General features: G+C 40.2%; 1 protein-coding gene and 1 long non-coding RNA gene across 2 annotated transcripts; one reads left to right on the top strand and one right to left on the bottom strand.

Annotated features, from left to right (window-relative positions):
- Nucleotides 1-90: 90 nt before the first annotated feature.
- On the bottom strand, nucleotides 91-25113 carry LOC311433117 (sodium-dependent neutral amino acid transporter B(0)AT3-like). Its single transcript, XM_084511848.1, has 12 exons — nucleotides 24865-25113; nucleotides 17183-17323; nucleotides 15253-15390; nucleotides 12704-12885; nucleotides 12186-12296; nucleotides 7928-8040; nucleotides 7380-7508; nucleotides 6551-6707; nucleotides 4403-4607; nucleotides 3303-3462; nucleotides 1879-2041; nucleotides 91-965 (listed from the first exon to the last, which is right to left on the bottom strand). The coding sequence occupies exons 1-12, from the start codon at nucleotides 25025-25027 to the stop codon at nucleotides 753-755; spliced, it is 1875 nt and encodes a 624-aa protein (XP_084367974.1). The 5' UTR covers nucleotides 25028-25113; the 3' UTR covers nucleotides 91-752.
- Nucleotides 17086-24206, top strand: LOC311433118. The gene is made up of 3 exons (XR_014690577.1): nucleotides 17086-17200; nucleotides 18461-18616; nucleotides 23261-24206. It is a non-coding gene; the product is annotated as an uncharacterized lncRNA (long non-coding RNA).
- Nucleotides 25114-26081: the final 968 nt, after the last annotated feature.

Raw genomic sequence — 26081 nt, 5'->3', positions numbered from 1 at the left:
TCCACCAATCCTGTTACCCCACTGTTTATGTAAATGTATATAAAAATGTATCTTTATGTAAAGATGTTCATGCAAAATTAATTACTCAGGTTTTCTTAATGTAACTTTTTTTTAATTTCTGATGCTTTATTTTTTCTCTTTGCAATGCTTGAAAATATAGAATGATCATAAAATTACCAATAATTAACTATTTTATGATTATTAAGTTAATAATTATTATTAAATTGTAATCATGACATAACTACTAAAATAACTACTATTTAAATGCATAAAGGGGTTTGCAAAAAGTAAAGTCTAGTAAGCAAGTGGAGTCTTTAGTCTTCACAAGCTCCCATTCCAAATCTCAGGGAGGGGTGGGGAGTGTGTCAGTGAATGGAGAATACAGTTCCGTGGGTTTTAATTTTTATGTTGCTGATCCTTAGGAAGTGTCTGTTTATTTACAAGGGAAGTGAAGGAAGACAGAGGACACTTGGAATAACTGGCAGGCTTTCCAGGTTTAAAGTCTGGCTGGACAGAGATGTGAAGGTACTTGTTGGTAAGTAGGATTCAGGGCACCATGTAGGTGGGACAGTACTAATATAAAATTGTGAAATTGGTTGAAAATAAAGCAAATAGCAGCACTGTTTATAGAGTGCTAATGAGTGGCTGTAAGCAGAACTACATGTATCACTCCCCTAACATGGTTTAGAGCTACCTCTAATCATGTCTGACAAAGGCTATCATCTTTACTTACAGGCAGGTGCAACGGTTTTTTATTTTTTTGGATGAGAAAAGTTTCTGTTAACCTCCTGACATGAAAACACTTCTGGTGATAGAAAGCTCGGGTCCTTGCTTCTCCACATTTTTTTGACCAGCTGGAAGAGTGCTACCAGAGGTACGAATATGCAGGGCAGGACAGCTAACAACACACAGATGGCCTGTACCCAAGGTGGGTAGGCTTTCTCCTCCTTCATAGGGAAATCTTCCTATGGAGATGAAAAAAAAAAATGTTAGGAGCACTTATGTTTTGTTATGATTTCCATATGCATTTTATTATTATTATTATTATTTTAAGTATAGCAGAAGTTTTATTCTTGCTCTACAGTAGCATTTGGTGGCCATGTCCTTTGGATACTCCTCTCATGAGTCTTAACACAGCTGTAATTTATTTTTTTTTAACTTGCACCCTCCCTTGGTAAGATCTGAGTTTATTCCAGTCTATGCATATATTTATATTACAAAGGTTTATGCCTTTTTTGTGAATGTGACTGCAGTCTATGTGCAGTTTAGGGCTAGAATCTATCTTCAACCCCCTGCCCAAAGCCTCTCTGAGAGGGATGCAAGAAGCTGCAACTGATATTGAATCAGCACGATCCAGATTGGAAGTTCTCATCATCAACACATCCTTGGCACCGAATTAACCAACACTATTCTTGGACCACTGCCTCTGTCCCTGTGAAAGCCGCAGAGTCGTGTATTTGTCAGTACCCCCAGAGACGTGGTAGGTCTCATGGGGAAATATTTTTATCCCCAGTACATGTTATGCATCTCTGAAGCTCTGCTCATACACCTGTTACACCTCTGAACCCAGTGTAGCTGTGGGGTCTCTGTGAGACATTTTACTTCAACAGTTCTCTGCATTACTCACATCTGTAAGAAATATGTAGTGTGGTGACAGGATTTCTCAGAAAGAGGCCTTTGTTAACAGGAAAGCTGTCTTGGTATTTGTAACCTCGTAATCTCTGTGCGTGCTGCAGCCTTCTCACTCTGAGCATTTCATCACTTCAGACTATTACACAGGTATGTAGTAGCTAGCAATGATTTTAAAGGATCTGATAGGGGAGAACAATATGTAATGTTCACTTCTGTTCAAAGTGTTGCAAATATTTGGGAACGTACGTGTTTAGGGTTCCAGGCTGTGTAGGTTGGTGGCTTCTGTATTTGGAGAGCAACAAAGGCCACAAAGACAATTAGCAGGAGCAGAGGGCTAATAAACCTCCATGTGATCTGCCAGTAGAGGTTTAGCTTTCGTCCAGTCATCCATTTCACATCTTCACTGAACCTTTAAAGAGGAGGCACGTTTATGAAGATGTCAGAGCTGAGTGGCAACAATTTCACTTTTTCTGTGTTTTTCCTATAAGTTTTAGCTCCCTAAATCTTTTCTATTCCGTACCCCTCTTCAATAACTTGCTGTATGTGTTAATAATATCAATATAGTAGGGCTTCTTTGATTCTTAAGAGAGATGAGTGTAACTATGTCAGTTTATGTTACCTGAGTGCCTAGTTTAAGGCTTGCAAGCACAAAAAAATGATGAACTTATTACAGCAGCTCTGTAGAACTACTCAAACCTTTAAAAAAAATTCCCAAGGGGATAAACATAGTTTGTTAGAAAGAAAGCCTGAATTAACCAGCACCAGATAAATCGATCAGTTGATGGTCAAAAACATTGCAACCTGAACCAGCGTCTTTGGCAGTGTGTATTGGCTGTTATAAAAGATTGGGTCAATGTCTACATATGCACCTCTTTGTTTTGTAAACCAAATGGGCAGTAAATACATGACATAGGAATGTGTGAAACTGGTTATGACGATGTAGGCTGGAGTGAGCACCATGTCACTTGGGAAATGATCCAAGGATCTTAACAATGGATCTTGAAAACAATGCAGGGACTTTCGCTGTAATTAAGGAGGATTTTTTCTTATATTTAAAATCATTATTGTGCCAGAGTAAATATTGGAAAGGCAAAGGCGAAGTCCCAACAAGTGCCAGAGAAAACAGCAGAGAGAAAAAGAAAAAAAAAAAAAACAAAAAAAAAACACCTGTTATTTGTTGAGAACTGAGGAAATTGCTGGACTGGAAGGATCCTGATTAGAGAAGATAGGTTTAATCTCAGTCAAAATGAGGTTTCTTGTCATTTGCAATTACAAAGTATGTAAGAAAGTTTTTAAAATGAAGAGTGAATTTAATCCATCTTCATGTCTGAGGGGATGCTCAACAAGCTGGCTGAACATTTTAATGTGGGAGACCTACCACGTGTTGCTTACCATAAAGTGTTTTGGGGAGAAGCTAAGCAAGAAATGCAAGAATATACAGAACAAAATGGCAGTGACAGAAGATATATGAAAGGATTCTGCCTTCTAGATGTGCTAAGCAGAAAGCATCCCTCTTGTTTTACAAATATGAGATGAAGCAAAGAATGGTAAGGACATTCACAGAAGTGGTAAGTGCTACAGAAATGTTAGTATTACATATCTCTATGTAACATACATGGTTTGGGAGGGAAATGTCTCGTAAGAGAAAAAAGTCCACGTTTGCAACTTACCTTTTAATTTTATAGACATACACAACCCCAGTCACTTCAAAGAAGGCGATGACTAGGAGAGGCACTGAGCCTGCATAGCGGTCAAAAATGTCAATCCAGTAACTCCCTGAACTCAGTGTAAAACAGAGAGCAATAAGGAAGGAAACTAGGCATATTATACCTGAAGGGGAAAAAAAAAAAAAAAAAAAGGTATTTTTGTAACTGGAGAATGGAACTTGGTAAGAATATTTTTGTTCTAAATTAGTTTTGCTCTTACTCTAGTGATTTTTATTCTCTCTTCATGTATGGAGCTAGCTGATACCACTTCCCAAACTCCATTTTCCCGTGTGGTGGCCAAAGGCACCCCTGTGACTTGAAATGTCCTTAACTTGTTTGAGGTTCAAGCAGGTAGTCTGCTCACAATTAAAAGATCAGTTTCTGAATGGAATGGTTACCTCATCGAGTTGTAAATAGGTTTGTTTTTACATGAAAAGTTGCAGAATGAGAAGGGTGTAATTTAGATGCCACAGGAAGGCTGTAATGAAGGAATGACAGCAATATTCCACATATGAATTTAAAATGAGATGTTACCATCTGCTCCGGTGTGTTCACCGTAAATGTGAAATAATCGGTAGCAGCACAACCCTGAACGAAATAGGGGTGAGTGACCTATCGCACAGCCACGACAACGTGGTAAGTTCATGCACAAATGGTTGGGGCAGACTGGCTGATGCAATTCACTGCCTTAAAGTGATTTGTTTAAGTGCCAAAGGCCTCAGTGGAGGCACAGCTCTTCCTGATGGTTGCAACAGCTCAGAGCAAACTGGACTCCAGACCTGGCAATTTATTGAGCGCGCTCAGACTGAAACAGCTCTTGCAAGCTAAGGACAACAATGACAAGGGCAGTACAATGCTGGCAGCTGGTGACTTCTGCCATAACTGCTACCTCATCTGTGTGCTTATCTTCTGCAAATACAATCCACTGCCGTTACCAGCGCTGTACAATAGCTAACTTAATATTGCAAATTCTTAATCTCTTTATGATATTTATTAAGCAGTTGGTCATTTGTGCCTCTGTGCAGAAGCCGCCTCCTTTGAACAAAGCAAAGCAAATACCTTACCAGATAAAAGCTCTTTCGGTATTGACTTAGATATGATCTGAAGCTCTAGAAGAGGTGTGAAGACTCCCTCGATGTTCCCAAACATGGAAGAAAGGCCCAAGCTGAACAACATTGTGAAAAACAGGATGGCCCAGGCCTGTGAGCCTGGCATTAGGATGATGGCTTGAGTGAACACAATGAAAGCCAGGCCAGATCCTGATACGCTCTGTAGAATTCACAAATAAATAAATAAATAAACACATTATACAGGCCTAAATTTAGCTTGAGGCATAGAGTTATAATGCACTCTTTGTATCTTCCCTTCTGGACCTCAAGACCAGAATTTCAGTTAGCATGATTTCCCAAGAGAGATGGACTAGTTCAAGTATCACTCTGACTTATAGCAGGAATAATTGGGAGTGCTACTGTTTTTCGGGTTCATGCTAGATGAGATAATCAGGATGTTTCTAGCCAGTATACCCCATTAAGCTGTACAGTTTATAAATGTGTTTCTGAAGGTGGCCTCCTAAGGCCATAAATAGAAAAATATATTTATACCAGAATATATAAAAATACCATATTTGACAATCAAAAAGTGGTGTAAAATCAGTGGGAATGGTGAGGCTTTTTAACTTTGTCACCTCTTATATGGTATCCTTCCCTGGAATCAAGGATGCTGATCAGGCTGGGGGAGCTATGTATACGACAGTCAACACTTGATATCAGTTGTGGGGAGCATTTGTGGGGGTGGAAATGAAGAGTTCCATTTTAATTTTTAATGGTCTATCAGAGATGAATAGAGAATCATAGAGCAGAACTTCAGAGGTGGGTTCAGAGAAGAGAAACAGGTTTGTGAGTATTCACTGAAATAGCAATTGTTTTGCTAAGGCCATCTTAAATAATTTTTAAAAAAATCTATGGTGTAATTGCTGCTGGAAATAAAAAAGATGCAAATCTATTATTGCTGCTCTAGCAGTGAAAAAGTTGAAAAATTTATGAATACAAAACAATCCACCATTGCCATGACAAAAAAAAAAAAAAAAATCAGGCAAATTTCTTTGAATTCAGGGGAAAGATGTTTAAAACTAAGCAATGAAAAATGCTAATGTAACTCTATTTTGGAAGCAAAATATCTCTAACTCTAAAGGGTGATAGTCTTTGTGATAAAGACTAAATCATAAAGGGTATAATCAGAGCAAGACAGACAAAACTGTAACTGGGTCAGGTCAGGGCTGGAATGCCTTTTTTTGGACTTCTCCATAAGTAAAATATACTATTTCACCACAATTGTGTTTTAAGGATGTTGTGCATTAACATGCTCTATCTCCAGCACATGCTCACACATTTCTCCTAAGATTTTTTTTTTCCCCTCAAGCTTCTCTCTTACTATGTCCTCCAAACAGCCCTGATCTTTGGTAAGGATTTGTAACAAGAGAATGCAAATGTAAATGATAGCTACAGCACTGTATGGGATGACTGGAACAAGTGGAATGAGACTGGAGAAGAAAACAGAAGAAACCATGTTAGTGACAGAGGGAGAGTTTTAGGATGGTTGAGAAGGGAAAGGAGAGGATCATGATGTATTTTTGTATTGTGTATTTAAAACAAAACTGAATAAAAACACAGTGAGATCCTGTGTAGAGAGTGGAAAACTAAAGGGGAGAATGCAGGAGGGAATAGGAATTTGGAAAAGATGACAGAAGACTGATAAGATACCTTCCTGGTGGTCATATGTGTGATCAAAAGCAAACAGTGCACGTGTATTTTAACAGAGTTTTGATACCTTAATTACCAAATATGGATTTAGCAAATTCCCATTGAGCATCCTTTTGCTATAATCTTTCAGTTAGATATTTCCTCTGTTCTGCTTATTCCCCTCACCTCACCCAAAGTAGAACTGCATTCAGTGTCTATTGAGTATGCTTCAAGTAGGAGGACCTTTGAAGACTAGTTCTGGGATAACAATATATTATTTTGAATGCTATGCCAGACAGCTTTGAATTCACGTTGTCCTACAGCAGTATTGATGTTTGATATTTCAATATTTTTTTTTCATGATTAGATAGCATATATTCATTACAAGTAAAGTACAAGTACTTGTAAGAAAAAGAAAAATACCAGTCCTTCTAAAATTTTTAAGGGTTATTTTGTTGGACACAATTATAGTACCTGATCAAGAAATTCTTGAAGGTCACAGCTTTTCAGTTTGAGTCCAGCAATTTTTTCTGGATATGATGAATTCAGGAATGTAATCCAGTCTGTATAGTTCTCTCGCATGATGCTTTGTTCTGGAAGATCAAATTCATTGATGATACTGATAATATTCCTGCCAGAGAAGCCAACGTATGGAAATGCTATGACATGTATTCAGGTGTTAATAGAAAGTTGTGTTTATTTTCGGTGCTTTTATTTATAGCAAAAGAAAATACTAAATATGGATCTGTATATAAATATATATAAATCAATATTGAAAATTGTAATACTCATAATAGTAATAAAGTAGGAGAAAATATTAATTAGTTCTTTCTTGCAGATACAAACTCTGAGTACATCATGCAGATGTATTTTATTGTAATATGTATTTTTTTTTGTATTACTATAAAATGTATTTTTTTTATTGTAAAACATATTTCTATTTTTATTTTATGATATGTCAAAGCCATTTCCACCACTTGTGTTTAATAACTTAATGAATCCTGTGGAATACAGAAAGGTGGTTTTTAACTACTTCTAATGCTAGTCTGAGATGATCATTAATTAGTGCTGTTATATACACTAATTCCAATGTATTGTTCTATATATATTTTTTTTTACTTCTTACAAATGCTACCTCTGATCATTCTTGCTTAAGTGCCTTGATGCTTCATATTTTTCCATGTCCCCATACAGCTTTTCCTTTTCAGTGAGAATAAATTCTCTAAATGCAGGTTTTCAAGTAATGCATTATCTGTATAGGTGTTGAAACCAGAGCACAGCACTGGAAATGGAAGTTTCTCACCTGTCCAAGCAGTCCCAATAGCCTGTGGTTGCTTTAAACCCCAAAACAGAAAAGACTGGGATGGAAGCATAGAGGGATGTCAAGCTGTTCACAATTGCTACTGTCACAGCATCCTTTTCACAGTCATTTCTAGAAATAGAATTCAAACAATGTGGCTTAAATAGGCAAAATTTACCTTCCCTCCTCCCCCAGTGATATAGAAAATAGTTCCGTATTTATTTTTAGCCTACAGTACAAATTGTTAATCTATACAGAAGGTATTTGCTGAGCATAAGAATAAAATCTGTTGTAACTAGTAAAATAGATCTCTAAAACTTATTATTCTTTCACATTTCTGCAAACATTGTTTTTGAAAATGTCTCTTTTTAGATTTTTTCCTTTTTTTTTGACCAAGGAGGAAAAAAAATATCTAATTTGGCCTAATAGGAAGATGGCAGATGCTAAGATTGCTTAGAAATATACCAAAGAAAACGTTTTGAACATTTTAGAAAATTGCACGAAATGCAGCAAGAATCTAACCAATTTTTAAAGGTTGCAGCTCTACTTACTTTGGGGGGTTGTAGCTTGAGAATGCAATAAGCCCTCCAAAAGCCAAGGAGAGAGAGAAGAAGATCTGGGTGGCTGCATCAAGCCATACACGGGGATTTTTCAGAACATTCAGCTGAAATAGTTAGAATAAATGCATGCGTTTAGTTTGAATTATTTTTTTCTCACTTCAATCATAACTGGTCTCCTGTTTCACACGTGTGAAATTGTCAGTTGTGTTGCAATCTAAAGACACGGCAAATGGGAAGTAGTACAAAGTATGTCAGTAGAGCAGGTGTTTTTGAAGACATAATATGGTCTATTTAAAGGAATGTGCTAATTATAAAAACTGTTTCATTTTAAAATTCTCATTGAAATAATTGTACATCTTTTCTGTCTGATAATAGAAATGTGTTTCTGGATGACAGGCAGTAAGCACGCAATAGGAACAGTATGTTACATTTTTTCTCACTGTATTTCTTTTTGTTAAAATACTTACTGGGTATCTTTTAGTTTAAGAATATTATCTTCCTAAAACTGTACAAAGTAATACTTAATCTTCATTGCTTTGCAGCAAACTGATTTCACAGTGAACATCTTAAATCCAAAGTACTGTGAAAACAGCATTAAAAAGCAACAGGACAACATAGGAAAAATGAGAAATTGATATAGGGAAATTTGGATTTTGATTTACGAAGGTTAGATGTGATAGAGGAAGCTAACTGAGAAAATCCATGATTTTTGAGTTACAGGGAATAGTATGCAATTTTAAATAAATATCAGGAGAAAAAAAATTTCAATATTGAAATTAGTCTTAAAAAAAAAAAAAAAAAAAAAAAAGAAAGATAAGATCAGTAATGCAGAAAATGTTGAATGTATTGAACAAATTTTTCCTGCAGTTGGCTAAGTAGCACTATGTTCATACTTTATAAAGTCAATTACTTTCCCATCCATTATCAAGAAGTGGGAAGAGAAAACTGAATTAGCTAAGAATGAGCATTTTAAAAATCAGTTGCCCCAAAAGTAATACCTGGGCTGCTGAGAGTTTCACTTTGCTTTATGTTACTCTGAGCACAGATCAGTCAAATTGTCACCCTAGTCATCCAGGCTGAACAACGTGCTTTCTGGGTTGTGTCTGCATGTTTGGGCTATTCACTTGTAGGGATGAGAGTGTGCCCCCAAAAGTTAGTAATGTTTTGGGCTTCTCTAAAGCTGGTCTGAGCTTGAAGAATGAGAACAATGCATTCACCTCAATTTTGACAGATGCAGTAAATGCTGTTGCTGCAGACACTTCCTCCACAAGTGTGCAGGAGAACTGGTATTATGTCTATACAGCATCGTATAACAAGCAGGTATGTGTGACCATTATCGGCTGAAATGCTTCAGCTTGGATAAACAGACTATTTTGAACATATATTTAGGAAGATTTTAACCAAACCCTCCAATGCTTGCTGGTAGGACTTCATGCAGAAGCATATTGCTGTTGCAGTGCAGAAACAAAATATTTGTGTTGCTACCTGGCCTGGACAGTTTGATTATGTGCTGCCAAGTCAGTGGTCAGTGCAGATAGATGAAGCTGTTACAAATCTGGCTTCCTGATTAGGGTATGTGGGGTTGGAGGTAGTTTAGTTTTGTGTTAGATACAACGTGTTAACTAACACTGGAAAGTGTTAGTTACAGAACTACTGAACAGTTTAAAGAAACTGTGGACAGGAAAGTGCAAAATAGTGCATCCAGCTCATTGTACTAATGTACATGTGCCTGAATGTTCCTGGCCATTATTGTTAGGCCTACCTTTGCTTTCGGGGTGCCGTGTTGAGACCTCCTAGAAAAGCCCCTTGTAAATCCTGCATGTACAGTAAGGTGAGAAGTACCATTCTGCTTAAGCACATCGTAGCAAAGTTGTTACCTGAACTTAAGCAAGTAATTATGGACCTAAAAGTTACTTTATATTTTCAGTAATATGCCATATAGGTTTTGTAAGCATGTTTTCAGAAGACAAAGTGTGCTGAGGTTAGAAACACGTGGATGAAGATATAAAATCGGAATGTTAATAAGTGAGCACTGAGTAATGAGGAAAGGAAGCATTCACTGCCAAAGAGCCTCCAAATATTTACAATCCCTATAAATCTTTCAGATGTGAAAGAAGCTGGAAAGGAGGCATTTGTGCTCCTGAGCTGACATGTATAACCACAGAAGCTGAATGCTGTAAAGGCTTGATGGGATCCTTTTTCTGCTGGCTGTGAGGTTTGTTTTTTTTCCCTCCCTCCAAGAACCTTTCCAAAAGTCTCTGTTCCAGATGCTGTGTTGCTGCTTTCCCTTCAAGGGCTTGTGAGCATAACTTCAGTATCTTTTTTTTTTTTTCCATTGTCTGCTTCATGTTCCAGGCAGCCAAGGATTTAGAGGGTGTAAAGTAAACCATCAGACTTCTCCATGCCTGAAAATCAATGGAAAGAAACACTTATTATTTGTTCTAGAAGGTAAGGAGTGAAAGTGTTAGATGGCAAAAAGCCAACTATGTATTTCTGCATGAAAATAAAACCACAGCCTGCTGTGTTGATCCATATGTATGTAGTTAGTATCTGTGAGATCTGCTAATGGGGACTAAAACCACAAACTTAGAAAGTGAATGAACTCCTACAATATTTGAAAAAAAAAAAAAATGATAATTTAGCTGTTTCTCAATTCAAAACTAGCTAAGATGTGACTTTTAGCACTAGGTATTGCTTTCTTTCACAGATTATCTAAAACAACAGTGATGTGTAATGGTTACCAGAGAATGGATGTGGTAGCTATTACAGAGCAGGTATAATTTCTGCTGCAGTGCAAAATTAGAAAAACAAAACAAAACAAAACAGCTGCTTTTGATAAGCGGAGGAAGTAAAAAAGTTAATGGAGGGGAAAAAAAGTATGGTTGAGGCAGAAGGTTTTTTATCCTTTAGAGATTACAGTCTTCCAGAGAGGACTTCACTTTGCTAAAGCATTACAAGCTTCCTGCAAAAGGACAGGAACAGGAGAGCAGTTCCCCCCTGTACAACCCACTTTGGGACGTCCCCTGTGGAGCAGGGATTTCACTTGTTATTATATTTACTGATGGAAGTGGTGGAAATAGTTAGCTTATTAACATTAAATAATCTAACAGAAAAAGCAATACTGGTACTACAGCTGTGAGCAAGGAGAAGAAAAAAAAAAATGTAGTAGTTGTATTCTTACTGTCTTTTTGCAATTCTTGAAGTGTCAAAATCTTCCTTAACAGTTGTGTTAGTTTAACAAAGCAACCCCTCTGTCTTACATTATAACCTTCTGTGCAATAACAACACACATGGTAGCTATCACTTACCAGGCTGTTGCATCAGTTTTTCCATGTTTGTAGTTAAGAATGTAGTTCCATCTCCAAAAGCATCTTCAGATGGCTCTACAAGGATGTCCCTGGGAACTGCTTCCGTAAACAGGCTAGTCGATAACTGCAGGCTGATTGCAGTCAGATTTTGATTCTGACTTCAGTCTACAAAACCATCTGCTCTTCTTTGATGATCCATTCCTCCTCAGCACTGTGACACCTTCAGGCTTTGTCATTCTTGCACTGAATGCAGACAAATCTAGTTTTTGCATTACATTCACTGTGTAATGATCCTAAGTCCCGAAGACATCTGATATCTTCTAGAGAAACTTGACAGCTGGGCTGAGACCAAATCCCAAAATGCCAAGCCCTACTCTGGCTGTGTTGTCCAGATCTGCTTTCTGCATTAAGACAGTGGATCGAAGCAAGGAGGCTTTCATCTGGAGGTGTGTGTATATGATGTGTGAGAACACAGAACCATGGTGGTGTTTGTATTGTTAGATTACTCAGCTGTGAGGAAGCATTCGTTGCCCTGTCTGAGCCCTGCAAAAATGCAAGTGCGTGTCCTTGTCTCCTGCAAAGACCCAGGCTGTCCTTCCTGAGCTCTGACAGTATTCAGATGGATGCCCTTGTCACTGGGCCTGCAGGGGGAGGGATAAAAGAGGTGTCATGTCTGAGCTTTCTCTTGCTGTTGACCCTTTTCAGGCTGGCAAGTAGTAGATCTCTGGGCTTCTTGGCTTATGTTGCTCTTAAAGCCTGTGTTCCTGTTGCAGGCTATCCTGATCTGTGTTTTGCAATCTCTAGAGAGGATTAATACCTGTAGGCAGTTAATGCTGTGTGTTGTCTCTTTGCTTTTCCAAGCATTTCTGGAACTCTTGGTATTTTGTGTGTTAAAGAAAAAAAGGAAAAGTAATGTTTCTGACTGTAGTGGTAATACTTACATCAGGGGTGAAGAGGTAAGCCAGACCTTCAGTGGCTCCTGGTAGAGTGAGTCCATGAATAAGGAATATAGTTAGGACAAGGTAAGGAAATATTGCTGTTACATAAATAGCCTAGTCGGAAAGTGAGAAATAAGAGAAAGTTACTGACAATAACATTAACTGTTTGCAACACGCCATCCTAATAATAGTAGATGCTACAGCTACAGATAAGCACTGAAATCTTTAAAGGAATTATTAATTACTTTTAGTTCTTTTAGTTAATAATTTAATGATAATGTATTAAATAATACTTTAATTAAAAATACAATTGCTCTTAATACTGTGAGGGGAGACTGCTAGGGCAGAAACATTTGCAAAGGAAAAGGAGGTGAGCACAAATCTGTGCTGCTGTTGTGGTCTTGCTGGACCAGCAGCACACTGAAATGGCACACAGCAGTGAAATTCAGTCGCTGGAAAAGAACATCCACAGTGCAGAATAACACCCTGCATTGCTTGCTCGCTCTCTATCCCTTCCCTACCTTTCCTGTGGTTTCAATTCCTCGGATGGTGCAGAGGTACACAATTGCCCAGCAAGCTGCTAAGCACAAAACAAGCCACCACTGCAATGTGCCGCTCTCAGTGATGTCAGGTGTTATGTTCAGAGTCTTCCTATACCAAAAATAATTGACTGCAGTACTTTCGTAACATTCTTCATTGAGCCCTGGAAAAAAATGTGGCATGTATAAGAATAGAAGTTGAAATGTGGTCATATTTTGCCTGGTCACTGTCTAATAAGAGGCAGTGCTTTACAGCAGTGGAGAGTGGCAGGGCCCTCTCTTTGAGCCCTCCAGATGCTGCAGCTCCTGTTTTTGCACCTAGCCAGAGTCGCATGTCTGGAGAGCTCAAAGCATCCCTGTGCATCTCTGGAAGCAGGGATTACACAGCACAGAGCCAGCGCTGGTACCAAGCCCATAACCAAGAGGTCCAGTGTACAGTGGGACTAGGGGAGCTGCTTCTCCTCTCTCTGCCCGGTGAGACTTGAAGTGCATCTCTTCCTCTGCTGAGGACAGCATGCTGATTTCTTGCAGTACCTCCTCCTCGGGCTGCTGTTTTGCATGCAATCCCATTCAAGTTTAGCATAACATTTTTTCCCCCCCCCCTCCTTTGATGATTGCAAGTGCTGTTAGCTTAGGCTATCGGCTCCTGCTGGGGTTATCTGATGCACTGAGCAGAGCTCACGCACAGCACTTTGCTGCTCTCAGAATCACAGAATCACAGAATTTTCTAGGTTGGAAGAGACCTCAAGGTCATCGAGTCCAACCTCCAACCTAACGCTAACAGCCCTCCACTAAACCATATCCCTAAGCTGTACATCTAAGCGTCTTTTGAAGACTTCCAGGGATGGTGACTCCACCACTTCTCTCCAGACATGATTCCCCATGCTGCAGGGAGGACAGCTCCTTCTGCGTGCACTGAAGGTAAGTCAGTCATCACATCATGACTAGGAAGGGACAGAACGTGTGTGCGGGAAGGAGAGTGATTAAAAAAAAAAAAAAAAAAAAGACAACTGCATTTTGGCTACAGCCTGGTGCTGCATTTACTGGTAGCAAGTTCAGGTGGCTGAATGAGGTAAGTGGCTGCTGGAGACCTCCTTTATTCTCTTGTTTTAACTCCAAAGCTAGGCATGATATTTTAAGATAATCCTAAAGCTACAAGGAACAATTCCCCCATCTGATTTGAATTTTTTCGTGTTGTTTGAGATGCCAGCTTTTTTAATCAAGCTCTCAAACTGCTCCATTTCTCCCTTTCCTTGTGACCTTTCACTCCTTTCTGAAACAACCACCTTCCCCAGTGAAAATCTGAACATACACAAATGCGCAAGGTGGCAATCATGAAGTTGCAGTCAAGCAGACTTGCTCGGTTCCTTTCACTGTGGTAGAAGCAGAGAAACATTCCATACTGTTCATACCTGGCCATCTCAACAGTGATTACTGGATTGTTTGTTTCACTTTTTACTCTGCTAAATGGCCTTTAAAGAAGTAAAGCAAACTGTAAGCAAGTATAAGAAACTAGGTGGCTGCCCCATCAAGACTTTGTTGTGCTTTAGTCAGAAAAAACTCGTTTTTCATCCTCCTTGTATCGCTCACTCCTGTCTTTCCTTTTTTCTCACAAGATTTATGTAGGAGATGTTAATTTGAGTGTCTTCAGCTAGAGGAAAGAGACAAACCAGCTTCTCGCTGGGAGAGTGTTGTGGTTTAACCCTGCCGGCAGCTAAACACCACATAGCATTCACCAGGTACTAGGAAGAAAATTAACTCTGTCCTAACTGAAACCAGGACAGAGAGGGTTGTGGAGTGGTGCCCGAGCAGAAGGAGGGAGCCCCCTGCAGCCCCCGTCACCTAACCCTGAGGTGCAGAGCCACCAGTGTTTTTGGAGGACCAAAATAAACCCTGGAAGCAGACATGGTAAAATTCTTAGTTATGAGGTTTAAAAAAAAAATAATGTAATATTGATAAAGAGATAAGTCGCTCAAAAAAAAAAAAAAAAGCTGAAAAGTAATTTTAAAGAATAGCGAACTGTCTTTATCCTGTTCAGGTACACTTTCTTAGGTCTTAATAATGTTCTTTGTAATGAGTAATGTGTATCTAGTCTGAGCCTCCAAACTGTCTCTAACTGTTTTCCCTGCCATCCAAAAGTTTGTATTTATTTGCTCCTTTTTTTCTTAACACTTATTTAGTTTCTTTTTCTGAAATCAAAAGGGTGGTGGACTTTCTGGCTGGTTATGTCATAACCAACACATCCCCACCTAATGGAAAGTTAAGTCTCAATTAAAGCAGTTACTGAAAGATGTCGTCATAAATTTGATTCATAATTATGTCTGCAATCTCATGCCTTGATATGTAGTTTATGGTGATGGTCACAAGGACTGTTTCTTCCTGGTTGGAAAACACAGGACGCTCTTTCAGTCTGGTCCCTGTATTATAGCACAAGCACAAAAACCAAACTTCTCTTTTCCCCCCATTATTCCCCAAGCTCAGACATTTGTGATCCTCCTGGTGCTGGCAGGGGTGCCTGGAGCAGCAGTTACCTGTTCTGTTTTCATTTAGAGGACAGACACTCCAAGGCAGGGGCTCCTGGAAGGAGTTTATGAAATACCACAAAACCCAGGTTAAAACGGTGTTGTAGTACAAGCTCACCAGAACCGACACCATCCACGAACCAACCCCTGCAGAAGACACAAGATCTCAGCTTAGAAAAACTTTAGAAGAAGTTACCAGACACAGCACTTGCTGTTAGAAACTCACATGTCCTAATTTCTCAAGATTTTTTTTTTTTTTTTCCCCAGAAATTTTCACAGGAAAGAGCCATTTGTGTCCTCAGTAACCTAACTCTGGTGCACAGTCCCCCCGCTTCACCAGCCCTGCTCCAAGAAGGCTGGTGCTCCCCTGCTTCATCCTTGTCCTGCCTGGTGCTCAGCTTTTTACCCTTCTTGAGGACTTTGTGCCAGCAAGCACCCATCCGAGCAAGCAGGTGAGAAATTCCAAGAGCAGGGCTGTGGGAGCACCAAGAGCAGAGACCTTCTAGGTCCCACAGCTTTGGGCCTTCCTTGTTTGTCTCCATGAGCTGCCTCAGGGACAACTGCTGAGGTTGTTGAGGTCTCCTGTGGTCACTTCCAGCAAAGGGGGGGTGGGTGAGGGGAATGAGTTTTTCTCTGACACCATTAAGGTTGTCTAATATGAAAAATGTGAGAAATAAGTGCTGCCTTTAGGAATAGGGGCCTGTTGGGATCAGACATTTGGGGTGCCTGACCTATGGAGCCCTCTGGGGTTGCCAGAAAACAAACAAGTAGCATAAGAATAGGGGCATGTAGGTGAGGCTTAAACAGACATTGCTGCTAGTCTCTGTCATGAAAGCAAGATGAACCAGAAATTAATTTCCTGTGGTGGTTCCTTTTGCTAAAATATTGTGTTTAAAGTTGCTCCAGTTCCTACAAAACATATTGGGTACTATACAGCCCAGGGAAAGTCTGAAATATAGGCTACTTATTTAGAAAATGGATGTTGACAGCCTTGCTGCAGTATATAATTCAGTATTTTCTAGAACATGTCACAATTTTAATAGCAGACCAAAATAGACGGAAGTTTCACAGCATGAAGGCACTCTTTTGTCCCATAGTATATGAGCATATGCCCTAACCTGGTAGCTTCTGCTCCTACAATAAGGAAGGAGGGATATCGACACTACAGATTATACTTGCTTGCATTTTTGCAGGGGGAGGATGGACAAGCCTAACTATCAGAGATGGGTCTAGCTGGAGGCACCACCCTGCTGCTTGGTGTTTCTTCCTGGTTGCCCTCTTACCTTTAGATAACTCCTCTTACCCACCCCTTCTCCTCCCACACACACCCACAGGCATAGCTGTCACCACCAATCCCATTTTCAGGCATCTGCTTTGGGTTTAGGAGATGTCAGACTCCTTTTCTTGATCTCCTGTCTGTCTGTCCATCCTCCCTCCAGTCCAGCTCTTCCTGGAAGGACAAGACAGACTTCTGGAGGAGCTCTGAGGCAGGAGCAAGAAACACCATGCATGGCAGCTGTCATGAAAGCTCCCAGATGTGGTATGAATGGGCCAGTGTTGGCTGGCAGAGCTCGAGATGGGTCAGCCCCACCAGCCCATGCTGGTCCTTGCACAGACAGCTTTAACACCTCACTTGACACCTCAGACACCACAGGGACACAACAGGCTCCTCAGCACTGTGGGAGCAAGCCTAGTTCACGTAATTTGCTGATTCATTTAATCAGCCAGTGAGGTTTTCCTTATTACTTATGTCTCAGAGAAGGCTCTGATTGCTGTGCTTCCCACAGCAAAGGTTATAAGGTTTGCGTTTATGGCTCACATGTGCTTGGAATAACACCTGATGGGAGTGATTTTCTAATGGGCAACAGAGGCTGTAGGAAATCAGTGCTGAGCAGGAGCTCAGCTGCGGTTCCTTCAGCCTGGACCCTGAGAGACCTACCAACTCCTCCAAGATAAGGTGAGATGGCACTCCAGGCGCTGATGCTGCCTTTCCTCAGGCACTGTCCTAGGGCGAGTTCAAGATGCAGCAGTGGGATTCCTTCAAAGATGAGAGCGATGAAGTATGGGATCAGGAATGCCCCTGGAAAGATAATTAAGAGCAATTGAGCCACACAGTTATCTGCATCTCACTCAGATCACTGTTATCTCCTCTACTTCATGATGGTAACAAAGTCCTTTAAAGAAGTGTTGATAGAAGCAGCATTGCTGGGGAAGCCTGTTGGGTAACTTGTTTGTGGGTTGTTTTGTTGGGGGAGATGGAGGAGGGAGGGCTGGGAACCTTAGTCCTAAAAATGCTTCCCCTCAGGCACTTTGACATCCCATTAACACAGCAGCTCTACACAGCCTCTCCCTTCCCTCCATTTCCCTTTCTTTTGTTGCAGGGATAGCAGCAGATGTACAAGCTGGGGAGTATGCAACTGGAATCTCTAAAAATTGAAAAGGTTTTATGGCTGGCCCTTGCACGACATTAACGCTTAATACAGTTCTAGATATGCGGTTGTTAATGCTGTTCCAATGTCTTCATGCAAGATCTTTCCTCCCCAGCGTAGCTTTACACGCTGATTTTCATGAGACCAGGTGAACTTGAACATTTTCATGAGGCCATGTTAAACCTTCTGGCACTTCAGTCAAAGGGGTCTAACAGATGGATATTTATTGGCATGACCAACTATCACCATGCCCGCAAAATGTCTTTTCTTTGGGGAAACAAACACAAATGCTGTCTCAGCCCCTTCCATCCCTCCTATCAGCTCAATCCAGTTCTGTGCCACTTCATCACTTAGTCAGCAGTTCTGTGCCTTGTTATGCCATCACCACAGCCCTGGTACTGAGAGCAGAGCAATTCATCTTTCCACTCAGTCTTTGGCCAGGAGAAGGAAGTCAGGCAGCTAGCAAGGATTTCTGCTCTTCCAGGAACTGCCTCTGTTTTGCAATCACTGTTTAGAAAGGCTGGGCTTATAAATTGAATCACTTAGGGCGAGGAATTGCAATAACTTTGCTACCTATTGCTAGGTAATTGCAGTAACTGTATGATACTCCCAGGCAAGGTTTGGTGTTGGTTTTTTTAATAGTTCAGTTCTTTATCAAGAAATGTATGGGGCGGGGGGGGATAGATAATGCTTCTCTAAATGAGAGACTGCACTTAATTTGCCATAGGTGGAAATAGGAAATGAAAGTCTCTATGATCTGTTTTCCTTCCACGTTTTTAACTCCTAAGAAGCAGATTTGAAAAAGAAGCATTGGAGTTGATTTCCAGCACATAAGATTCCCACTTTGGATGCTTGGAAGTCCTGCTCAGCAGTCCCACTGCTCGTAGGAAGCTGCTCCTGAGAGCAATTACAAAGCCCCCTAAGAGGGAGATTCACAGAGGGAGGTAAGGACCACAGCAGTTCCTTCATGTAAGTGTTATACCACCCAGGACAATCCAGGAGATGCTGAGCCCTTCCTAGCAGGCCATTCCACAAGGGACCTATCTCCCGTTTCATATCTACCTGGAAATAGCTGTGTAATAATGAGTGCAAACTGCCCCGTGTTATCTCTCTCTCCTTCTCTGTTTGCCAACAGACAGCAGGGCACATTTAAATATTCTGCTGATATAAGCCTGTTTACTTTGTACTGGTTTGTATGCATCTCCATTACATTTACAGCATAATGTCATATTTTGCTCCAGTGAAAAATAAAATCTCAATGTAAAAAGTATGCTACCTGCAAATATCATATGATGGCAGAAGACTGGGTTAGCAAGAAACAGAGCTAATCTTTCTCAAACCAAAGTCAAATAAATGGCTAATAGTGTAGAGGCTCAGTTCAGGTTCTTCATTTATTTGCTTGCACTGTTTTTAGGCAAAAAGGAAATAGGCAGGAAAACATAGATAATCTGCTCAAGTACTTGAAGCTTGCACTTCTCCAGTGTAAAATTCCCTACTGGCATAAAGTAAAAGGGGTGTGGGAAAGGTAGTAAATAAGTAATGGTGAGTAGGAACTCACCATCACTGTATAATCAGGGGGTCTATTTAATCGATAGGGGAGAGTGTGCCAGAAGACAGAATTTAAATACATTTTTAAAAGATGCCATGGGAAATCTAACTGTAGGAAAGGCAAGGAGAAAGTCCAAGAAGCAGAACAAAGAATTGTGCTGGTGTCACAAAACAGAGCCCACCATTCAACCACAGGTACGGCAAAAACATACCAGCACATGTATCATGTGTAGCACAGGTACAGCAGAAATTCAGTAGACTTGACATATTGGTAAGTAGGTTCCGTTTACAGTAAAGTCCAAAGCAACAAGGAGCACAAATGTGTGTCATGCTCAGTATTGTTGCTGAGAAGAGTCCTTAAAGTGGGGACAGCTCTACAGTCATTGCAGTAGAAAATAAAAATCCCAGTGCACTCTAAACACATTTAGTGTTTTTAGAGGCTGACCTCAGAAATGCCTTGGGGACCCATCAACCTTTTAATTTGCCATTAAATCACTGAAGTACTTCCAGCAAAAAAGTATTTTCAATGTACTCCATAGCAATTGAGAGGCAAATCAGGTCAGAAAAGCTGTCTTAACCCTATTCAGCCCTCTGCCTGGAAAATGATAATCGATGGGGATGATCTTTGTATATTACCTACATGTAACAATCTGGGAGAGAAGAGTAGGAACTACTAGAGAGCCTGTTGAGACTTGTGGATGACCTTGTGGCCGCACCAGCAAGCAGAATGGCAAAGAGTCTGATGATGGAGAGCCATCTAAAACTGAATCATGGCAGCCAGCAAAGCAGAATGACACCACCAAACTGTTTTTTTTAAGTACAGGCCAGGTGACCTGCTGATCCAGATGTACCAGCTGCAGAAATTGGTGAGCCTCAGTGAGAAATGGAGAAAAATACCCGATAGCTTTGCTTAATGTTGGAAGATCAGCGATGACTTCCTAAATGGTGAAGAAAAAAACTTAGAGGAATTGATAATGATCAATATGATCAATATTGAAAATCTTGACAGTGCCGGCAGATCAGCTAGCAAAAGTAAGGCAAGTAACTTAAAACAATGATCTATAGACATAACAACATTTGAAAGGTCAGGACATGAATAACAATTTTCCTTCAGATCAGAGATCTAAGAATGGAAAAAAAAAATTGTAATGACTGGAGTAATCTGAAAAGTGGCAGAATAGTACGGTACAAGACAACAAGTAGTCAGAGATCCACATCACTGGTGCTCTTTGTACATAGGAGAAATGGTGATGCATTTTTCCAAAAGGCTGAGAACTGAATGGCAAGATACCTGTGGTAATTTATGTTTTACCTACAAGAAGTGGCAGGAGGTGGTAAGTGCTTACTCAGACTCAGAGAAAAAGCTATTAGCTATTGAAAGGGGATTATCAGAATTGTCCTTTTTCCCCCACAAGGGTTCAGGTATAGTAGTGAACTGAAAATTCAGCAAGCCTGAAATTAGAAAATAACACCCTCAGGTGCGCAGCATGGATGTTGGAACCTAAGCACCAACTACTTCTCTCTGCATATCTGTTCTTCCTGGCCCATACTGCTTGCTCGTGAGACTCCTTAGCTTCTAAGGATGTCATGATTCCTCATGGTGATGATTCTTTCCATTTATTGAGCTTGGGAACAAGTTTCATTTTCTGGACTGTTATAGCATCCTTCTCAGCTTCTTGGTGAAAAGCTAGGGCATGCAGTTCCGTTACTTCATAATTTTGCTTGTAATAATTTAATTAATTCTTCTGTCAAAACCTGAACATTTCTGCTCTTTGCAACACACTTTTTTTTCTTATTTATTTTACAATACCTTCCAGGCCTATATGCTATTTCTCTGATTTTATTTTCCTTCTGAGAATGCAGTGAGCCAGCCAACTGCATTTTATAGCAAGCTGTCATTCAAATTTTAGCTAGAGGTCAGGTAGGCCATGGGTTAGGAATATCTGCAAACCATTGCCTCAGAAGTAAATGGAAGTTCTGATATAGGACTTATGTGTATTTATTTTCCTAGAAAGAAAGTGTGTTTTGCATTAAAGATATTCTCCAGTTGTTGTGTAGGCTCAGGCACTGCACATAATTTTTATTACCCATGGGTTAGATAGGCATGTATATACCAGCTGTAATCAGAAGGGCAACACTGCAGTAAGTTACGGATAGAATAATCTGTTGTTGTTGTTTTAAAAGTATACTCAGTTGAATATGCAAGTATATATATGTACATATATGGCTATATGACTTGTTTGAATCTCATCTTCAGGTGACAAAATATATACCGGGCCATTTAGAAACACCCTTTCAATCCCAGCTGCCTGGAAACCTCTATGTTTGTCTCCACTTACTGTGGCAAACAACCTTCATATCCATTAGTCATGAAAAGTAAATAGCTAACCTAACTCGGGCAATAAACCCAAATAATCAGTAACGAAAGCAGGTGATAAATGTCAGCAGAACTGATATTATATTAGATCCAAGTTACTGAGTAACACTAATGTGCGATGAATAAGGTTCAGAGGTCCGATGAGAACAGCTGACATGAGACAAATATACAAGCATTTATTTTTATCTCTTGTTTTTTAAAAGATGTAGAAATGAGGAAAAGCGCATTGCCTAACTCTTAAATGCTTGGATATCACCTGGACCAGTTGTGAAACCATTGTCTGCACCCCAGAAGCCATTCAGCCTTCGACTACACCTTCTGTGCCGTTTCCATCATGGGTTTCACTGTGCTAATGGCTGTGGCTGCAGGTGCCGAGCCACCACATCTTCTGGGGCCCATGGTTAGCCACAATGCTGCTGGTCTGTCCTGTGCTCACATCTCCAGGTGTGCACAAGCAGGATTTATGCTCCAGTACCCCTGAAAATCTACTGGGCTTTTGCACCTGAGTTGTTTGTTTCCAACAATGCAGCTTGATACGGAAGCAAACAGAGTTTCTGAGCACAGTATGGTCCACAAGAAAGGTTGGAGTGGGTCTCCTTGTCCTCACACTCACGGTTTGCTTGGGGTGGGAGCAGTCTGTAGGCAGGGGACCCCTGAGATCAAACCTCAGCAGGAGGTCAGTGTTGGGTGATCTTCTGGAGGGAGCATGGGGACAGAGGAGGCTGGAAGCTAGCTGGCCACAACTGGTTCCCCACCTCCAGCACTGGAAAGTGTCCCTTGGTACTTCATGAGAAGGTGTAAGAGCATTTTTTTACGAGCAGGAGACTGATACTTCACCTTCCATAGCAGAAGTTTTCACAAAAACCCGAAGCACAGTTCAAGCAGCCTCATGCAGCCCGTGGCTTCAGAAGCATGGTGAGATGTGCGGAGGAGATGTTTCTGTCTGTCATCCCACGTGTTGGTTTCAAACTTTCCACTGAGTGATTCAGGTTAATTGCTCATTACATTATAAAAATATTACATTATGTTAATTTTACCATGCTATTTGTTAATACTGAATGTTTTTTGTTCCTTAGATACAAGGAATAGATAGAAAGATAAGTAGAAATAACAACATAGTTTCTGTTCTATTTCTCTGTGTCTTTCTTTTCTTCACATAAATTTTGTGCCCCTTCTTATCCTTCTCATTCATTTCAGTCTCTTTCCTCGTGAAATATCTGTCCCTAGATGCTGGATGTGGACATATGAGGGTGTCATTTGTCTCCATCTTATGCATTCTCTAACTCTGTTTCAGTTTTTAACTTTGTATGAAGGGGTCCAGATTTCTTTCCTGGCTTCATGCAGTTAAAGACACACAGAAAGCATATCTTCCAGATCATTCAGAAATATGTTAGCACAGGATTTAGCACAGAACCAAGCTGCTTTCCTTTTGCTTGTCATTAACACAGGTAATTTAATCTTGTTCTCCATTTCCTAGAGCTTAGTGAGCTTTGGGCTATACTTTGTTTCACTCTCAGTAACTGTTTAAAGCACAATCAAAAAAAATACTGAGGCACCTGAGGCACATCAGATAAAAAATGAAATTAAGTTCTTTAAAAATGAAATTCTGTGTAAGTGCTGGCTGTTCCCAAGAGTTGTCTGTTGCTTTGTCTTTGCTTTTCAGGCTATCCAGGGATCTGAAGATGCATCTCTGGTCGTGGTGGGCACCATTCAGCTGCCTGGTCTCTGGTGTCCAAGGCCATCTGAGATGCTGCTGGGCATTTGATTGACCTTAACTCCTGCTCCTGAACCCCCTCCCTTCAGGCCCCATGCCATTTCTGCTGCAGAGATGGCAATCTAAAGGCATTTATTCCATCTCACCAATGTGTGCATCATTACCTGAAGTGACAGGCTTTTTCCAGCCATTCCAGCTGCCACACAGAGAAACAGCGTGCTTGCAGCTATGGCTTTCTAGCCACCTGGTTGTGGTAGTCTTCTGCAAGCATTTCACTGGTTTTCACATTTTGAAAATAAATAACATGAAGTGTTAAGTCTCCTGTGAGACACCTAACCTAATGCTTCTTCTCTCTTCTTATTTGAATTGGTGCTGTAGCACCTCATTTATAGACTGTGTTAAATGTATTCATTCCTTTCCAGTTTCTTTAGCTAAATTGATTAAATTCTTAAGTCATTCCTCATACCATAAGTTTTCCTGACCTTGAATAGTTCTTGGGGCTTTTCTGCATTTTTTTCTTATTTTTCTTTCAACTTGATTTGGAAAAGTGGTCACAGATGTTGTCTTAGTACTTGTAGTAATATCTCCACCTAATTCCTAGTGCTCTATTTATGTGTGCCAGCATTCTTTTGGTTGATACAGCTTGCTCAATTTCATTTGTTCAGCTACTCACCAGAGTCCCTAAGTAGCCACTTCTTTCTAAAATGCTTCCTGCTACTAAAGACAGCATCCACCCATGGTTCCTTGGTTGATTCAAATACACGTAGTTTCCCAAGGAACACAGATATCTTGGTATAAGATGCTTGGATTTAATATTTTTTCAAGTTTGTCCCAGTTTGAATTTTATACTTCTCCAGTTAATTGAAATATAACAAATAAAACTGGGCTGAAACAATCACCCTGCTTGAGACAGCTTATCTTGACAGATCTCAAAAGCTACTGTAAGTGGTGAGCTATTAATTACTCATTTCTGATCCATCCGTATTTACTAAATTGGCTGTTTCTAAAGCAATTCTTCATGGGAATGGTGCCCAGAGAAAGTCTTGGGTGGGTGTCAGCATCACCTCGCATTCTCGTGCTTGTGTTAAATCAGCCCAGCATTTCAGATGGCTTCAGAGCCATCAAAAAGTGTGATTTAGATTTGCTCAGTTCTGGATTACAAGTTACCTCCTAAAGGCATCAGAGAAGGGAGGGGAAACTGGTTCACGGGGGCCTTCCCAGGACTTCTCGCTTTTTTTCTAAGGATAATAAGCTGCAAGTTCAGCTTCCTCCTCCCGTCAGCACTGTAGCAGCAATGTAAGAACTGTAACATCAGTTATCATCAGTTTGGCCTTATTTCCTAAACAAACGCATCCTTTAAAAATTAAGTATATGTGTATAGAGAAAGTCAAGCTAAAGAGAAAGCCAGTGGTGCAAAATGTTTATGAGACTTAGATAGCTTAATAAATAAATAAAAAGTGATGCAAATATATAAGTTGAATGCCCATGTTATGTTAGTACAGTTATATAGGATGATAGTTTAATATTTTGGCAAGGTCCCATTTCAGTCTTACCGCCTCCATGTATCTGACACAAGTATGGAAACCGCCACACGTTCCCCAAGCCAACAGCAAACCCGATGCAGCTCAAAATGTACTGGAACTTGTTGTCCCACTTCGGCCTGCTGTCTTCTTTAGGAGCTTCAGGGGGCATGTCAACGGGTAAATCTTTCGACATTTGTGTGAAATGTCCTTGGCTCTCTAGCCCCTTTTCCTGTAAGTGGGAAGATGCTTCAACACCTGCAGGTGTTTCTCCTGCAGGTTTTATGGGGGGTGCCCGAAGGATTCTGGAAAAGGAGGTGGGGCAAGGAGTGCTGCAGTTTAAAGACCAAACCAGGAATTATTATTGCATAGACAGAGTGACCTCTCATGTTTTGCAGTTCCTTCTATAGCCAGAGAACTTGGGAATATGTTGTTAATCGGTAACTCAGGATCAAACAGATTTTTATTTTCTGTTCTCCTTCTGTTTTCAGATGCTTTCAAAGAGGTGTGATGCTGAATATAATTAAAAAGAAACACAGCAATCAGATTTATTAAAACTGTAAAACACTTAGATCTGTGAACAAACTGTTGCCATTTCCTCTGTTGCTTTGCTAACACAGTTAAGTGAATGAAGATGTCTTTGGTAAGTGCAAATTAAAATTAGTATTAATTGGATCTACCTATTACTGCACTAAAACCTCTTCCATGCCATGTATTGCTCTGTGATAGTCATTGTTGATAGCCACAGTCTGATAAAGGTGTGTTTTCATGGCTGTACTTGCAGTTGCTTTTGTCCATCCTGAGGTGCGCATGGCCCAGATGCAGCCTCACGGCTTCTGCTGCATCGAGTGCTGCAGAGCACCTCTTCTGGTTTGAAATGTCAGGTGTTAAAGCAGCTAGCTGGCTATCTATTTGCTAGTTCTTAAAATAAATAAAAGCTCTTATCTTTTGATATGAAATTTCAAACCTCTCTTGGTTATGTTCCCAAGCAAATCCAAGGCAGGACTCTGCTCTGGACAAGACCACATACATTTGGGTATCAGAATCCAGTCCATTTTCACCACAACTTCTTGAGGTTAATCACTTCCCACCTGTCAATGAATCCCAAGTGACTATTTTTATTGTTCATTAAATAGTTACTGAGGAATGTAACAGCTGAGTGCTTGCCTTCAAATGAAAGCCTGTGAGAATGACTTCTTTTTGTTTGTTTTCTGTCCAAAATACCAGGGTTTTGCTGTTTTGCACTTCAA

This window comes from Aythya ferina (assembly GCF_964211825.1).
Source record: "Aythya ferina genome assembly, chromosome: 2".
NCBI lineage: Eukaryota > Metazoa > Chordata > Aves > Anseriformes > Anatidae > Aythya > Aythya ferina.
The sequence above is the reverse complement of the archived record's forward strand: the minus strand, read 5'-3'. Positions and strand labels throughout refer to the sequence as shown.

Coding starts and splice junctions, on each gene's coding strand:
- LOC311433117 (XM_084511848.1), bottom strand. CDS start 25,027: ATGTCGAAAGATTTACCCGTTGACATGCCCCCTGAAGCTCCTAAAGAA. Junction 15,391..17,182: donor ACCTTATCTTGGAGGAGTTG/GTAGGTCTCTCA, acceptor TGTCTTCTGCAG/GGGTTGGTTCGTGGATGGTG. Junction 12,886..15,252: donor TCTAAATGAAAACAGAACAG/GTAACTGCTGCT, acceptor ATTTTTTTCCAG/GGCTCAATGAAGAATGTTAC.